This window comes from Sphaerodactylus townsendi, linkage group LG07 (genome assembly GCF_021028975.2).
Source record: "Sphaerodactylus townsendi isolate TG3544 linkage group LG07, MPM_Stown_v2.3, whole genome shotgun sequence".
In the NCBI taxonomy this organism is placed as follows: Eukaryota; Metazoa; Chordata; class Lepidosauria; order Squamata; family Sphaerodactylidae; genus Sphaerodactylus; species Sphaerodactylus townsendi.
In genome coordinates, this window is record NC_059431.1 from 2,772,765 (window position 1) to 2,789,425 (window position 16,661).

At 60.4% G+C, this 16,661-nt stretch overlaps 2 protein-coding genes across 4 annotated transcripts in view; one reads left to right on the top strand and one right to left on the bottom strand.

The window, feature by feature from the left end:
- The first annotated feature begins 343 nt into the window (after window positions 1-343).
- On the top strand, window positions 344-12,112 carry FAM166B (family with sequence similarity 166 member B). Its single transcript, XM_048503535.1, has 6 exons — window positions 344-526; window positions 4,359-4,582; window positions 5,254-5,411; window positions 8,046-8,187; window positions 8,404-8,631; window positions 10,184-12,112. Exons 1-6 carry the CDS (start codon window positions 456-458, stop codon window positions 10,279-10,281), a joined length of 921 nt encoding a protein of 306 aa, XP_048359492.1. The 5' UTR covers window positions 344-455; the 3' UTR covers window positions 10,282-12,112.
- A 445-nt stretch (window positions 12,113-12,557) lies between these two features.
- RUSC2 (RUN and SH3 domain containing 2) overlaps window positions 12,558-16,661 on the bottom strand; it is a 40,023-nt gene continuing 35,919 nt past the window's right edge. For all 3 annotated transcript variants that reach the window (XM_048503534.1, XM_048503531.1, XM_048503533.1), the window contains 3 exons: window positions 15,497-16,391; window positions 15,179-15,361; window positions 12,558-13,828 (listed from right to left, as the gene is read on the bottom strand). In XM_048503534.1, the coding sequence (XP_048359491.1) occupies window positions 13,648-13,828; window positions 15,179-15,361; window positions 15,497-16,391 (1,259 nt within the window). In that variant the 3' untranslated portion in view covers window positions 12,558-13,647. The remainder of the gene's footprint in view (window positions 13,829-15,178; window positions 15,362-15,496; window positions 16,392-16,661) is intronic.

Here is a 16,661-nt window from a genome sequence, read left to right on the forward strand (position 1 = left end):
CCCCCTACCTGCCCCTTTGCCCCCTTTTTGATCTGTGTGTATAAAAGTTCTTGCGCTTGGCTACGAAGGCACGATTCCCCTGCCTGAGCTGTAGCCACCACTTCCGAATAAAATGCTTTGCTTCCTGCGCCTCACTACGTTGCCTGAGCTGAAATCACTTAAGGTTACCCGAGCAGCAGCGGTAACATCAACACAGGCAGGCTAATAAGGGTGCTGCTCCTGCCTGCCAGCCGGCCTCTCCACTGCAAGTTGGGGATGCCCTGTCTTTCCCCTGGCAAAGGGCAGCCCCAACCGGTTAGGGGGCACTCTCTGCTTTCCCTGCCTGTTCACGCCCTGGCAGGCCGGGCAGAGTTCTGTTGTGCTTCTCGTTGCCCTGGGCACAGGCCCCGCCTCCCTGCCCAAGGACTCCCAGAGCTGGTAGCTCTCCAACACCTGTGCCAAGAGACCAGTGGGCCATGGCTGCCACCACCTTTGCCCCCAAAGTCAGCCAGGCCCTGATGACGCCAGAGCCTCGTCACCTCCCTGGGTAAGTGCAGGGGCCACTGGCCAGGGCCAGAGATGCACTCAGAATGTCCATCAGCTGGCAATCCCCCCCCCCCGCCTGAGGGTCTCCCAGCATGCTCCCTGAGGGTCACCCTGCTGGGCTGGTCCCCCTCCCCCCCACTTCCATTCCCAGAAGCTCCGATATTTGACTTGCGCTCCTTTTCCTTCCTGCTGGAGTTTTGTACCGCTGAAGGGCTTCTGGCCAGAGAAAAGGAGAGCAACTCTAGTGGCCGTGTGGGGTGGGGTCAGGATGCCCAGTGCCTGGGGGTGGGCAGGATCATGACCCCTCCACAGCAGCCCCCCTCAATTTCTGAGCTCCCACGTGGCTCGCTGTGTGCAGGAGCCTCCATAGCAACCCGAAAGGAAGCCAAACCGGGCAGGTTGCCACGAGGGAGGGAGAGGCAGGGTGCTCCAGAAAGGAGAACCCAAATGCATGTGAGGCGGGTGGGGGGAGGGGGAGGAGAAGAGTCCAGTTTTAGAAAGGAGGATGTCCTACATCCCCTCCCTGCCAACGTGCTGGCACAGCGATGCTCACTCTGCAGCTGTTGGAGGGTCACATGGGCACCAGCCACCCCACGACCTATCCAAACGCACCCGGGCACCACCATCATCCAAGAGTGAACTATATCACGTTTACATTGAAAGCATGCAGCGCTCTTTCTCCCTGCCACTGTGGGACCTCCCCTTTTGGTGTCTGGAGTAAGCAGAGTTGCCAACTCCCAGGGAGGGCCTGGAGATCTCTCCTGGACAAAAGGGCTGCTTCAGGGGGTGGGCCATATGGCATGACACCCTGCTGAGGTCCCGCCCCCTCTCCAGGCTCCACCCCCAAATCAGGAATTTCCCCAACCCTCAGAGGAAAGGGTGGGGCTTGTAAAGTCAAGCTTATGACCCAAAACAGCTGGCGAGCTTCCTGCCCCCCCTCATTTGTGGTGAAGTGCAGACCCCTCCCCCTGCCTCCCCTTTCCTGCTTGCCAGGAGTCTTGTGTTGCAGATTCGCTCTCAGCATCTGCATGTTGACCCGGCCCCACACGCAGAACGAATTCCCGCTTCTTCACAGCCTTGGTGGGATCATCACGGGGAAGCTTGCTAATAACACTTATGTATTTACTTTATTTATAGTCCGCCTTTCTCACCAAGACTCCAGGTGGATTACAAAAGGGCAGGTGCCAGAGCAACCAGCCATCGCAAGTCACCTGGTCCCAATCCCACCTGGAGGACTTGGGGGGCAGGAAGGGGGGGCAGCCACATCAATCGCTTCCAGGGGCTTCCTGTTCCTCTGCCTCAACAGAGCTGTCATTTTATTCACACACACACACACGCGCGCGCACACACCTGTTGTAAGACTGAACACAAAGTCGACTTTAACAAAACTGAAACTTACTGGGTGTACAGGGATTGGGACCTAGTCCTGACACACGGACGTCCCAGGATAAGGCTTCAGAAGTCAGCAAGTTCAACCCCCACCTCCGCCTAGAGACTGTGAAAACACGACCTGTGACAGGCCAGGCAGATTCACTCAAAAGCACGTCCCGCTCAGTGCCGTTGGGTCAGGCTTGAAGCTGGCAAATGTCTGGCTGGGGTTCCGTTCGGAAGAGGCCTGAATCCCGCAGCACTCCTGGCTGGCTCAGTGGTCTGCAGGCACTCCAGGGGAGGCCGAGCCGCTGTGTGTTCTTCTGCTCTGCGGAGGCCGCTTGCTCGGATCCTGCCGGCAGCTGAGGAGCCCTGCTCTGCCTTGGGCTGGGGAGAGAGCAAAGAGGCAGGGAAGGGCGGTCTAGTTTCTCATCGCAGGAGGCTGCTCGGGTCGGGCTGGGAGCATGCCAAAGGGCTGTGTGCCCTCCACATAGAATCATAGTTGGAGGAGACCCCAAGGGCCATCCAGTCCAACCCCCTGCAATGTAGGAACACACAATCAAAGCACTCTGGTCAGGTGGCCATCCAGCCTCTCTTTAAAAACCTCCCAAGAAGGAGACTCCACCACCCTCCAAAGTAGTGCACTCCACTGTCCAACAGCCCTGACAGTCAGGAAGTTCTTCCTGATGTTTAGGTGAAATCTCTTTTCCTTCACCTTGAACCCGTGACTCCTGGTCCTGGTCTCTGGAGCCACAGAGAACAAGCTCGCTCCCTCTTCACCATGGCATCCCTTCAAATATTTAAACATGGCTATCATGTCCCCCCTTAACCTTTGCTTCTCCAGACTAAACATCCCCAGCTCCCTAAGCCTCTCCTCGTAGGGCAGGGGTGGCCAACCTATGGCACCCCAGATGTTCATGGACTACAATTCCCATCAGCCTCTGCCAGCATGCTGGCAGGGGCTGATGGGAATTGTAGTCCATGAACATCTGGGGTGCCATAGGTTGGCCACCCCTGTCCTAGGGCATAGACTCCAGACTCTCTTCCATTTTTGTTGCCCTCCTCTGGACCCGTTCCAGCTTGTCAGTATTCTTCTTGAATTATGGTGCCCAGAACACACCCTGCCCTGCCGCCATGCTGGCTCCCTGGCACAAGAAGGAGAGCAAGATGGCCAAGGTCAAGGGGGAAGGTAACCCCACTCCCCCCACCCCACTCCCCACACACTGTGGGCAGCCTGCTCTTTCCCTCAGTGGCTGTGGTGGTGCGGGTCTTGGTGGCCAGCTCCCAGTTCCTGCAGCCAGCTTGCTGCCCTCTCAACAGCTGTCTGGGTGCTGCCGGAATGAGAGGGCAGCGGCTCTTGGAGAAGGCTTTTCTGTTCTGGAGTGGGTGGGGCCGCTGGCACGAGGCCTGCCAATAAGGAAGACCCGTAGCTACCCATCCTCCAAGGCCTCCAGCAGCAGCTGTTCCAAGGCGGGCACAAGCTCCCCCCTCTGGCAATGGCCATGCCCACTTTACTTAGAACTTGGCACAGCTGCCGCACTGGGGAGGGCTGCCTGGGGGAGCCACGTGTGATGTGTCAAAGAGGGATTCGTGGCTCCTGAGCCACTGAGTGAGTCTCCCTGTTCTAAAGCTTCCGTAGGAATTTATTTAATTTATTTATATTTTCAATTGATAGGCCGCCCTCCCCCAGAGGGAGAACAACATAAAATATACAATGGACAATGGAGCAGCAGTGCCGTAGGAGGTTAAGAGCTCGTGTATCTAATCTGGAGGAACCGGGTTTGATTCCCCGCTCTGCCACCTGAGCTGTGGAGGCTTATCTGGGGAATTCAGATTCGCCTGGGCACTCCCACACATGCCAGCTGGGTGACCTTGGGCTAGTCACAGCTTCCTGGAGCTCTCTCAGCCCCACCCACCTCACAGGGTGTTTGTTGTGAGGGGGGAAGGGCAGGGAGATTGTCAGCCCCTTTGAGTCTCCTGCAGGAGAGAAAGGGGGGATATAAATCCAAACTGTTATATTCTTCTTCTACTATAATAATTTAAAACAACAATAGAATCCAAACCTGTAGCCAATGGCTATAATGGGAACTATATCCGATGGACGATCAAGACCAGGAGGACTTGTCCCTTGGCTGCTTCTCGTCCTTCTCTTCTGATCCCACTGGGTTTCTGAAGAGCAGGATTGATAACAATCTCCGGAAACAGTTCAGGTCCACCTCAGGGTGCCTTTGGATCAGATGCCAGTCCAGCCCCAGGTGCACTCACCTGCCTGGCAGGGACCCTTCCAATGCGGCCTCTGCTTCAGCCCCCCCCCCCATGGTAGCTAGCCCCCCAAGCCTGTCACTAGTGGGGGGAGCCTGTCAGGATACGCCCCATGCAGGTGAAGCCAGAAGGAACAGATTGGATTGCGGGGTGGGGGATGGGGGCCCAACTCCAGCTGTGCTTTCACATCGGGGTCCTTGCAGCTACAGAAGGCACTGTCCCTGCTACAAGTTCACCCTGGGCCAGACCTATGGGACACTCACCTCACAGCTGCTCACCGGCCCAGAGGGAGCACGCCCCGGCCAGCTACATCTGCAGCCCCACCGCTGTCCCCACGGCCCCCACGGCTGCCTGGAGGAGGGCGCCAGAGAGCACCAGGGTGCAAACACCAGCCTGTTCACTTGCCGCACCATCCCGGGATACACAGGTAAGGTGCTGGGGTTTGGGGGCAGAGTCTGTTCTGCAGAAGTGCAAACAATGGGCGGGGCCCAGGGAATGCCTGCAGGGCTGCCCCAGTTGGGATACCTTTGGCCAAATGCAGGAGGGTTCAACGCAATGTCCTAGAACAGTGGTGGCGAACCTTTGGCACTCCAGATGTTATGGACTACATCTGCTCATCTCCTTCAAAAGCAAAAGGGGCACTCAATTCTATCCAGATAATTAAATAACCCCCCAATAATCTTTCAAAGTGCAGACAAGCAACCCCACTCTCTGCTGAAGGAATGGGGGAGGGTTTGGCCCCCAGGGCGTGCGCCTTCCCCCTCTTCACGGAGGAAATAGTTATCCATTGTGAGCGGCTGCTGGCACAGACCCCAGGACCTGTGGCCTCCGTGTGCCTGACAAGTGAAGTTGCAACAATCCGGTTCCTGTTAAAATGTCTTCAGCAGCAAATTGCAGGCTCCAGGCCGGCAGCCGACTGGGGGAAGGCAGCCCTGCCCTTGACAGAACCTGCAACACCCCCCATCTTGGTGTGCTGGGCAGGAGGGTCGGGGGAGCCCCCCTCTTTGCCAAGACCCCTTCAAGACCCTCATGGGATGTCCCCCCCTGCTCCATAGCAGCCACCCCCCCTTCAGTTGCCTCCTCCATGTTTTGTGGCAGGGTTCATCCCTCGGGCACAGAACCACTTTGCCAAGACCTACACCCAGATCTGCAAGCAGGCAGGGCAGGAGTTCGCCAGGCAGCTGGCGAGGGACGCTGGCCGGGGGCAGGGGCACCAGGTGACGGCATCTCCACAGGACGTCAAGCTGAACTTTGAAGTGAGTGATTCTTATGCAGGTAGGTCAAGGCTGGGGGGGAGGCTGGGTGGTCCTCAGGCTGACCTACACCCTGCAGAGCCCTGTGTGGCCCTCCTGGGAATAAGCTGCCAGCCAGGATGCTCTGCCCTTGGGCCTCCTCAAGCAAGCTGTGCCCTGATGAGCCCCCCCCCCAACCAACTCTGTGGGCAGCTGCAAGGAGTGGGGTCCACAGGTAACGCTTCCCAGCCCTTGTGGTGGGTGGTTTGGGGGGACGCTGCGGTGGTGGGGAGATCCTTGATTCATAGTTGCGGCCTGTGCTGCTGGACTAGGAACATTTGTGAGTTTAGAGCACACAAGCAAAGCGTGATGCCTCTTGGGCCAGTTCCACCAGACCGGATGGAGGCCACAGCGAGATCTGAGAGGTCCCACCGGACCAGACCGAATGTCCTCGTTGTGCAGCTCCTGGTTCCGCACAGTAGCCGATCAGGCACCCCAGAGGCCTCCAGCAGCCACGACTCCTTTCCTGCCGCCACGTTTAGTCTCCGTGGCCAGTCGTTATGGAGGGACTTCTCTTCCACACATCTGCCCAACCCCCTTTGGAAGATGTCAGTTTCCGTGGCCAGAACCACCTCCCTGGGCTCCATTCTTTGTATTTCCTATAGGAGCAAAAGCTCTCCCTTGCCTGCATGGAGCAGCAGTGGCGTAAGAGGTTAAGAGCTCGTGTATCTAATCTGGAGGAACCGGGTTTGATTCCCAGCTCTGCCACCTGAGCTGTGGAGGCTTCTCTGGGGAATTCGGATTAGCCTGGGCACTCCCACACACGCCAGCTGGGTGACCTTGGGCTAGTCACAGCTTCTCGGAGCTCTCTCAGCCCCACGTACCTCACAGGGTGTTTGTTGTGAGGGGGGAAGGGCAAGGAGATTGTCAGCCCCTTTGAGTCTCCTACAAGAGAGAAAGGGGGGATATAAATCCAAACTCCTCCTCCTCTTCCTCCTCCTCCTCCTCCTCCTCATGGCCTCGGGGTTAAGAGCGGCTGCCTCTAACAGGGAGAACCGGTCCAATTCCCCCCTCCTCCATGTGAAGCCTGCTGGGTGACCCTGGGCCAGTCACACTCTGCAGCCCACACAGAGACAGGGGTTGGGCCGCCTCTGGATCTCTCTCACCTTGAAAACCCTGCAGGTCCCTGCAAGTCAGCTGAGCATTCCCTTCACCTGGACATTCCCTTCACCTGGACATAATTTTACGGACCTGTCCCGTGTCTCTTTTCTGACCTGAAAAGTCCAAAACTCTCCAGCTTCTCCTTGTCGGGACCAGGAGTTTTAGCCCCAGCAATCTCTAGGGTGCCTCTTCAGTACTTTCCCCCAGTTCTGCTTTGCTGGAGGCCCACAGAAATGCAGGGATTCGTGGCTGGAGCGTAGACTGGATTTCTCCCTCCTGGCCTGTCTTCCACACAAAGACATGGAGCCGTCCAAGTCAGTATTGTCTACTGCAGGGGTCGGCAACCTTTACCACCCAAAGAGCCATTTGGACCCTTTTTCCACGGCCCTGAAGCCGCCTCTGGTTCGGCCCCTCCACTCACCTTTCCTTCCAGCGCTGGGAGGCGGAGGCACCGGGCAGGGAAACCCCCTCTGCCCAACAGAGCAGGCAGCCGTCTGCTCCAAGGGGCAGAGGGGTGGTGGCAGCCGCGGCCTGCCTGGTGCCCCTGCCTCTCGAGCTGCGGGAGGCAGTGGTGCTGGGCAGGGAAACCCCCTCTGCCTGACAGAACAGGCAGCTGCCTTCTCCGTGGGGCAGAGGGGGGATGGCGGCTGTGGGGATGGCAGAGGGGGGATGGTGGCTGCTCTGAAGGGAGATGCCCACGCTACCCTCCAGCCTCCTGGGGTTGGAGGGTACCGTGGGCGTGTCCCTCCAGAGCAGCGCTGGAAGGAGAGGTGAGTGGAGGAGATGTGAAAACCGGCACCCTCACGCACGGAGCCGCCTCCGGTTCGGCCCCTCCACTCGCCTTTCCTTCCAGCGCTGCTCTGGAGGGCTGGAGGGACACGCCCACGCTGCCCTCTGACCTCCAGGCCACGCAGAGCTGCAGTATAAGGCTGAAAGAGCCGCGGGTTGCAGACCCCTGGTCTCCTGGGACTGGCAGCCGCTCTCCAAGGTCCTGGGCAGAGACCAAAGACCTTTGGGTTGTCTTTCAGCAGAGGTGCTGGGAATTTCACCTGGCACTTCCTGCAGGCCAGGTAGACGTTCTGCCGCTGAGCCACGCCCCTTCCCTTGCCCATTATGAGGATATTTGAGGAGCCCATTCCTGCCATTTGGCCCCTCTCCTTCCTGAGGTGCACGCACACACACAGGCTTAGAAAAAAGGGGGGCAGTGGGCCCAGCGCTTCACCCCAGAGTGTCACGTGACTAACCCTCGGCCGGAGTCCAGCAGCACAGCAGAGACCCACAACATTTGGGAGGGGCGACTGAGCTTTTAAGTGTCAACGCTTGCTTTCTCTGATACCAAAGCGTTGAGCTTCGACAGCTCCCACCTCAGGAGTCCGGGGGGGGGGGGGGGCTCTAAGGTGGTCTTGAGCTCCCCCCGGCTGTTCTGCTGCAGAGCCCCACAGCTGCCCTCTGGGACTGCATGACAGACCCGTGGCCTCGACCCTTCTCTGCCCTCAGCTCCCCACGGCCGAGGAGAAGCCTCAGCTGCCAGCTGCCGGTAAAGCTTCTTCTCGCGGAGTGCCCGCCGGTGCCTTCAAGCCGCACGGAGCACCTGCTGCAGCCGAGGAGGATGACGGCCCCCCAAGACACTTCATCCCAGGTGAGGCTGTGGGTCGGGCGGGAGATGGCACCCCTGTGGCAGACTCAGCCCACCTCCATGGGGGCCAGAAGGTTGGAAGCTTTCAGGGCAGGGGGCGTGACCAGCGGGCAGGGCTGCTCCCAAAAGAGCCGCTGGCGCTTTCTGGGCCCAGGGGAGGAGGGGGCAGCAGTGGCCGGCCTTCTGTCCTGGCCGTTGACCCTGGTGCGATTCCCACAGGCTTCACGGGCTTCGTCCCTCGGGCCCGCTACTTGATCGGGGCCGGCTACCCAACTCTCACCCGGCGCGCCTGGGCGGAGTTTCGCCAGATGCTTCGGAAGCAGCGGCACGAGATTCCCCCAGAGATGGGCGCTCAGACGCAGAGCGACAGCCGAGTCCTGCCACCGCTGGTGAAGACCTACCCCACAGACAAGGGCCTCCTGCCCCACTACCAGGGCTACGTGCCAGGTGAGCGGGTGGCTGCCCAACCAACCCAGCCGGGGCCTCCCACATCTGACTCAAAGGTCTGCCCTACAGCTCAAAGTCCGCAGCTACAACCAGCCCCCGGACAGGTGGCCGATCCCAAAGCAGGGTCAGTCTGCGATGCTGGAGCAACAGGTGCTCTGCTCTGCCCTGGCACGGCCCTGGCACTGCCGCCGGTGGGTCTCTGCCCAGCAGCCCCGGCCACCCCTGCAGTACGACTGGAGCTGAGCTTGGCTTGCTGCTGGCCCCACGGCCCTCTGGACAAGGAGCCTCTTTCCCACACGGGGGCCTCCCCTCTGGCTCTCCCACAGGACGCAGCACGAGGCGCCTGGGGCACGGGGAGGCCGCCCCACTCCTCAGCTGGGGAGGGGGCTCCCTTTGGCCACAGTCCCAATTCAGCCTCCAGACTTGGATTTGGATTCAGCCTCCAGTGCAGCCAGGGGGAGACCCCCACCCCTGTCTCTGCCTTGGGCCCCTTTGCCACAGGGTCTCTGGCTGCAGCCCACCCCGTTTCCCCTGACTATTCCTGTCTTGTACTGTTTAGGGGGGGGGGGGACCAACAGCAATCCTTGGTTAACACAGCCAAGAGGGCCCCGTCTCCCCCAAGTACTGTGGGGAGGATGCCCTGACTCCTCTGACTCCCTGCGGTGAGTGGCTGAAGGACGGGTGGTCAGTCAGTGGGCCCACGGTCCTCCTCCGGCTGAAGCACAGCAACCGGGTAGCTGCAGTTTGGCTCCAAGCAGGGACAGCCCTCCAACCGCTGCCGATTGCTTCACAAAGTGAAAACCAGACATCTTCATGCCAGTAGATCTGAGTGGACAAGGAGGGCAGGACGGGGGCTCGGCCAGCACCAGACGAGGCTCCTGCCACACAGCGCCAATCCTGCGCAGAGCTGTTGCTACTGCCACAGAAACAGCAAAGGAGGGTCCAGCAACACCCCCACACCCCAACTCCCCTTCCACTGTGCTTCTCGTACAGGACAACAGAAACGACAGGGCCGAAGGGCACAGCCCTCTGCTTCAAAGCAGTGTGTGGCTCAGCCTCGCTTCACTTTTCAGCTCCCCCCCCCCGCCCCCACTGCTTCCGCCTTCTGTTTTTTGAGTCTGGGGCCCATTTCAGAGGGACAGAAGATTGGGGCCTGGGCGAGGTGCCCCCAAGAGACTCAGGAGGCTCCTCTGCTGTGCCCCACCCCCGCCCTTCCTTTCTTACCCCCTGGCCCTGGCCGGTCAAACCATTTTCCAACCTCCCAGGAAGCGTGGGACTCCTGGCCCATTTGGCACCCACCACCAGCCACACCCAATGCCAGCCAATGGCAGCCCCTTCCCTCTGAAACACCTTCCGTCTCCAGGCAAAAGGGGCTGGCCCCACAACTATCGGGGGCTCCCTGGAAATCTCCCCCCCCGGTCCTCCCCCCGCCCCCGTGAAAAGCCTTGCTGCAGGGCGGTTGGCTGGATCTGCCGCCTGTCTGGCCGGTGCTCCTGGTCCTCAGGATGCCCCTTGGCCTCAGCCTCCGCCCGCCTCTTCTGTCTCCTTCTAGGTTACAAGTTCCGGTTTGGCCGCACCTACGGCCACCTGACGTACGACGCCCTGGGCCGCAGCCTGCCGGAAAAGCTGGTGCCAGATCGCCTGCCCTAGCAGGCTGTTTCCCCAGCCCCAGATCAGGCCCATTTCTGGGGGGGGGGCACAGCCCCTGCGGCTCTTCCCTGGACCAAAGACACATCTGGGGGGGAGAGGCTGCCATCTGCGTACCTTCGCCACCAGTCCATTGCAAGCCCTGAGCAACCGGAGGCCACTGGCTCTTGGAGGGGGGAGGGGGGCCCTGAGCTGCCTGGAACTGACAATTCACCAGAAAACCACTCCTGGGGTGCGGGACAGCAGCTGATCACCAGAGCCTGTGATTCTCAGCCAGGCCCACCAGTTCACCCATTCAGTATCCGACAGCTTTTTAAGGATGTGCAGGGCCCTCCCTGCCTTAAAGGGGGTCCTGCAGAAGGGCCAGGGGAGTTGGGGGTCAGAAAACTGCAGTGTCTCTTACCCACAAAGGTCAATGTGGTTGCGGAGGGGATCTCCCTTTTGCCACGTTTTGAGCTGTCGGAGAGCAGAGGGTTTGTTTTTGCTGCCCAAAGCAAAATCTGGATAGAGCAAGCAAGAGGCAGCATTTGCCACTTCGGGGCTAGCCACCCCCCCCCCCCACACAGAATCAATGGCACCTCCAATGGACAGGGGCTTCTTTTTCTCAGGGAAGGTCATGGCTTCAGAGACCCAGGGAGGGGGGCACAGACAGGCCGGCCACAGACCCCAGAAGCTGCTGCCTGCGTGTCCTGCAACAACCCCCCAGGGTGGTCTCCCGTAACCCACAGAGGCCTGGCCTCGCCCCAGAGCGTCCGCCGTGGGAGCAGCTCTCCCTTCCTCAGATTCCCCTGCAGCAGCCATCTTTCCAGAGAGCACGGCAGCAGACTCGGCTGGTGCTTCAAGTAACGTCAGCAAGGCAGCCCCTCCCCCCCAGCTGCAATGGGGCTGGTGGGTGCTGCTGGGGAGGGGGACGGGCTCTTGGGCGGGAGGCTGTGGGTGTTGGCCCCTGCCTAGGCTCTGCCGTGTCCTGCCTGCCTTGGAAAACCTGGCAGGGCAAGAGAAGTCACAAGGAAGAAGAGGCGCTTGGAGCAGCTCTTGCTGGGGGCCCCTGGAGAGAGAGAGGCCTGCCATTCCCGAGCCCCACGGGCCCGGCTCTCTGCACGTGGCTGGCCCACTGAAGGTGGCAGAAGGAGCCAGGCAGCCTCCCCAACCCTGAAGCACGACTGCAAAGGAATCCGAGCTCTCCTTTGCTCTTCAAAAATCTCCAGAGGTGGCCCCCGCTGCATCTGCCATCCCCCCCAGCATCCCCCCCCCCGAACTGTTGCCTGGTATTTGGAGCAGCTATTCTTACTGACTGCAATGAGGCAGACTTTGCCCCAACAGGAGTGGGAGGGGAAGGGGGGGCAGGCAGATGCAGGAACAAAAATGCAGCCACCCATCCTCTCCTGGATCCCGTTCAAGGCTTCTAGAAGCCCCTCCTCCCTTCTGCAAGTTGTGGGAGAGGAGTAGAAACAATGCCCCTCTCCCACATCAGCCCAGATGTTGCACCTGAATGCTGAACCCTCTTTCCTCCTGTGTCCCTCCCTTTGGCCTTCCCTTGTGAGGGCTTCTGCCTTCTCCTTTTTAAATCTTGAGCGGCACCCACACTGTGGCTCTCCCGTTTTGCTCCCATTGCTGCTGTGTGGCAGCGTGTTCACACACCCGTTTCAGCAGCGAGTTCTTGCCCCACTGCAGTGGCCTTGCAGGTCCCCCCCACCCATTCCTTTTTAAAAAAAGCCACCTACACCTTTCCCCCGACATCTCAGTAATGGAAAGGGCCGCATCCATATTTTTGAAGAGCAAAAGCGAAAATTCAGAAGAACGAGTGGATTGTGGCAACGGGCTGTTGTGAACTATTGCTCTATCTCTGTGGTGGCGAACCTTTGGCACTCCAGATGTCATGGACTACAATCCCCATCAGCCCCTGCCAGCACGGCCAATTGGCCATGCTGGCAGGGGCTGATGGGAATTGTAGTCCATGACATCTGGAGTGCCAAAGGTTCGCCACCACTGCTCTATCTATAGCAAGACAGGAATGGCTGATTCTTTTTAAAAAGCCTTCTCGTGGCACCGCAGGGAAAATAGCAGCCACACCGAGGCAAGGGAAGGAAAATGGCGCGGACGCAGGTGGGACCTTCGGAACGACGAAGCTTCCTGTCCAGGCGGCCTGCGGGCAGCCTCCAGCGCGGACCGTCCGGGGAGACCGTTCTGAGCTGCCCATGAACCCTCCTTCCGGCGGCCTCAGCAAGGGACTCCTCGTGGCACCCGCGGACTCGTGCGCTTGGGAGGAGGGCGGCTAGTTGTCAGCACCTTTTTTTTTATTAATGTGCATCATAAATAAAGAAATAAATAAAGGCAGGACACCCTGTTCTAACGCCGGAAGTACAAATTAAATAACGGCGCCGTATCCGTAAGAGCCGTATGTACACACAGGAGCAAACTCTGCAACATCACGGAGGTCCCCGTCAAGACGCTATGCCCCGGCTGGTCTTTGCAATAATACTGTTGCGTTAGCCACACAGATGTAGGGGTGCCCAAGGGCTGGGGCTCTCCCTCCTTACACAACTTCTCCCCTAAGTGGGCATTGAACACTCCTAAACCCCAAGAAGACCCTCCCTCAAAATCATGTGGCTGGCAGTTCCACCTGCCTGGCGGCCACCAGGGCCTTCCAATCGCTTTGCTTGTATATCCCTTAAAAACCCTAAAAACCATGGCCATTAGCCTGGGAATGGGGGCAGCTGCCCACTGTGTCTGGAAGCACCCCCCCTCCCCCATTCCAGCATGGCCCCTCCCCCCATATCCCTGGTCCCCCTGTTGCGGGGCAACTCCCCCAAACCTGCTACTTCTACCACAGAACAGCTGTCGAATGCTACCAAACCACTACACACTCACAGACACTTGGGCGGACGATCTCCCCCGCTCCAAGCGGGGCTCACTTGCCCCCCACCCCCCGCGGCCTGCCCACGTGCTGCTCCGCGGGACTCCACAGCAAGGTCACGTTGATGTAAGTTAGCACAGAGTTTCGGAGCGACCAGCAGGGGGGGAAGAGGAACAGCGTGTGCCACCGGGCGGGCCCATCAGATGCCAACAGCTCCCCCCCCCCCCGCCCCGGTCCTGCTCCGGCTGCCTTCGTCCTGCAGCCGACAGTTCACGTTGGACGGCGGCTGGAGATGCAGTGGGCAGAGGGGGCCACAAGGCGCCAGGCAGAGCACGGGAGAGCATGCACGGTGATGCCCGGTCACAGGGTGCCCTTGCCAGCCCCAACAGAGCCGGGCAGCGAAGCGGGCACCAGACGTCAGCGACACCTACAGGGTCCGGGTCAGCGAGGGGCCTCGAGGGTCAGGGAGAAGGCCTGTCCGCCTTGTCTTCCAGGCATCGCGCCCAGCCCCGTCAATAGTCCTCGTCTTCCATGTGCGTGACGTACATGATGGGCACCAGACCGCCCTCTGCCCCTCGGCTGCACCTCAGCCAGTCGGCATCCACCTTGCCCAACACTTGCAGGACGTCCCCCTTCTTGAAGCTCAGCTGCCCGGCCTCGGTGGCAATGTGGTGGCAAAGGGCCTTCACCTCACTGGGGAAGAAGAAGAAGAATGGAATCCTAGCGTTGGAAGAGACCCCCAAGAATGGCCATCCAGTCCAACCCCCTGCAATGCAGGAACACACCATCAAAGCATTCCCGACATGTTCATCCAGGCTCTCTTTAACAACCTCCAAAGAAGGAGACTCCACCACACGCCGAGGGAGTGAAGTCCACTGTCAAACAGCCCTGGCTGTCAAGAAGTTTTTCCTGGTGTTTGGTGGAATCTCTCTTGCCTCACCTTGAACCCGTGACTCCTGGTCTTAATCTCTGGAGCAGCAGAAAACAAGCTTGCTCCCTCACCAACATGACATCCCTTCAAATATCTAAACATGGCTATCATGTCACCTCTTCACCAAACTAAACATCCCCAGCTCCCTAAGTCTCTCCTCGTAGGCATGGACTCCAGACCTTTGACCATTCTGGTTGCCCTCCTCTGGACCCGTTCCAGCTTGTCAATATCCTTCTTGAATTGCGGTGCCCAGAACTGTACACAGTATTCCAGGTGAGGTCTGACCAATGCAGAATAGAGAGGTACAATCACATCCCTCGATCTAGACACTATGCTCCTATTGATGCAGCCCAGAATTGCATTGGCTTTCTTGGCTGCCGCATCACACTGCTGACTCATGTTTAGTTTATGGTCCACTAAGACTCCCAGATCCCTTTCACACGTGCTGTTGCCAAGCCAGGAATGGGAAGACACGAGGGCACACGTGCGCTCTCGGGCACAGTGGCAAGATCAGCTGCCAGGACGCGGCAGAGCTTGAGAGCTTTCATGGCCGGAGTCAACCGGCGGCATGAACGTTCAGAGCAAAAACTGCCAGACCCGCAACCAGACAGCCCGGAAAACCCCCCACAGCCCACCGTGGGTTACACAGATTCGTGGCCCACAAGTGCTCCTGGCTCTGGCGTCTGGAGTGAGCCTCTTTGCCCAGAATGCCGGGGTTGGGGGGCAGCGCCAGGGGACGGCTGGGCCTCTAGGGCGTGTTGGCTGCCCCACCCCAGAGGAACCCGCTGGCTGCTGTGAGGGAGGATGCTGGACTCTGTGGCCCCTCACTGGTCTGATCCCGCAGGGCTCTTCTGAGGTCCTCCAGACTGCTTCCTTTCACTCACGGGGTTCAGGATCCAGAGAAGGAGTCCCAGCCTTCCCCTCTGGGCCACACAGATGGTTCTCCCAGCCCGGCTGCTTCCCCTCGGGGCATTTCGCCTGGGGCCAAACGTGTGGCCAACACCTGAGACGTGTGCGTGCCCACAAGCCCAGCAGAGAAGCCCAGCAGCTGCCAACTGAGCCCAGCAGCCCCGTTCCTCCGCACACCGGTGTCCCTGTCCCGCCCCACTCACCAGGGCATCTCTGGGGACCTCTGCGGCGGCTGCCGCTTGGGGCAGGAAGCAGCACAGTCTGCCGGAATCCTCTCACGCTCCGAGGCCGCCTCCTTCCACATGCCGGCCCCCACGGTCTGGACCATCCGCTGGAAGACGGAGCGGTCCAGGCTCAGCCAGCCAGACGGCATCCTAGGGAGACGGCTGCCAGCCAAGCAGGAAGTTAGCCCCAGGGGTGCCTCTCGGACCTTGAGCCCCTCCCCGCCTTTCTAAAGGGAGCCACGTCAGGCTTTCAAGCCACACCCCCCCCCCCAATTCACAGGCCCCTCCCATCTGTACCTGCTGGTCGGCCGGAGCTCCTTGGTGACCTTCCGGGAGCCAAAGAGGCGCCCCCACTTGGGCTGGCTGCTGCTGGGGCCGCCGGCTCCACTCGGCTCTGGGGCCCCCCGATTTGAGGCGGGCCCACATTCTCCCTCCTTGGTTTGCTTCAGCTCCGTGAGCCCCGCATCTGGGGGGCTCCCCATCCAGAAGGGGCGGCTCTTCTCCTTGGCCGAGGGCTCCGGCTTCCGCTCCGGCTCTGGGGCCACCTTCGCTTTGGGGGCCTCTTCCACGGGTCCTTCGGTGATGGGGCAGGCCTCCGCCCCTTCCACCACCCCTTCCCTCGGGGGAGGCCCCTTCCTAGCCTCAGCCTGGGGCTTGATGGGCACCCCTGCACCCATCTTCTTCTTCCGCTCATAGCGGATGAGACAAGAGCCTTCTGCCGCTGACCCTTCGATGTAGACCTGGGAGCTCTGCATGAGCTGGTACCACCAGCTGGCCTGCTTGTCCTTCCTCGGCTCCGGGGCGGCCTCCCTGCGCTCCGCCCACTCCTCCTGCTCCCTCCCGCTGCCTCTGCAGGGGGGCCCTGCGCCCTCGACCGGGGGGGCCTCCACCGCCGCCTCCTGCTCCTCGGCCGCCCAGCTCTGCTCGCCGTCGCTGGCGCCGGCCCGGGTCCTCATCAGCTGCAGGGTGGAGTGGGCCGAGAGCACCAGGCCCTGCTGGGTGCGGAGCAGTTCCTTGTGCCGCTGCTGCTCCCGGCCCACCTGCAGCAGGTGGTGCTCGAAGAGCAGGTCCAGGCTGAAGGGCAGCAGGGACAGCGGCTGGAGCAGCAGCAGCACCTCCTCGAAGAGGCCCTGGCACACGCCGTGCGACAGCGGCAGGAAGCCCACCGGCTGGTAGTGCGCCTGGACGATGTCTGCGGGGGGAGGAGGACGGCAGCCGCATCAGTCCCCACCCCAGGACTCCCCACGTGACGCCCCCCCCCCTGGGGCACCAGAAACCAAGGACCTAGGCAAAGGGGGGGGGGTTTCCCGGGTTTTAAGCCCCCATTACCTGTCCGAACCCACCGCATAAAAAACCTATGCCTACGTCGCTGCCCAAAACACCCCTCTTCCCCCGTGCTCACTGGCGGGCAGCACCGCTCCGGAGGAGCCTGCGATCGCTCCCCATTCCTGCGGTGGCTGCA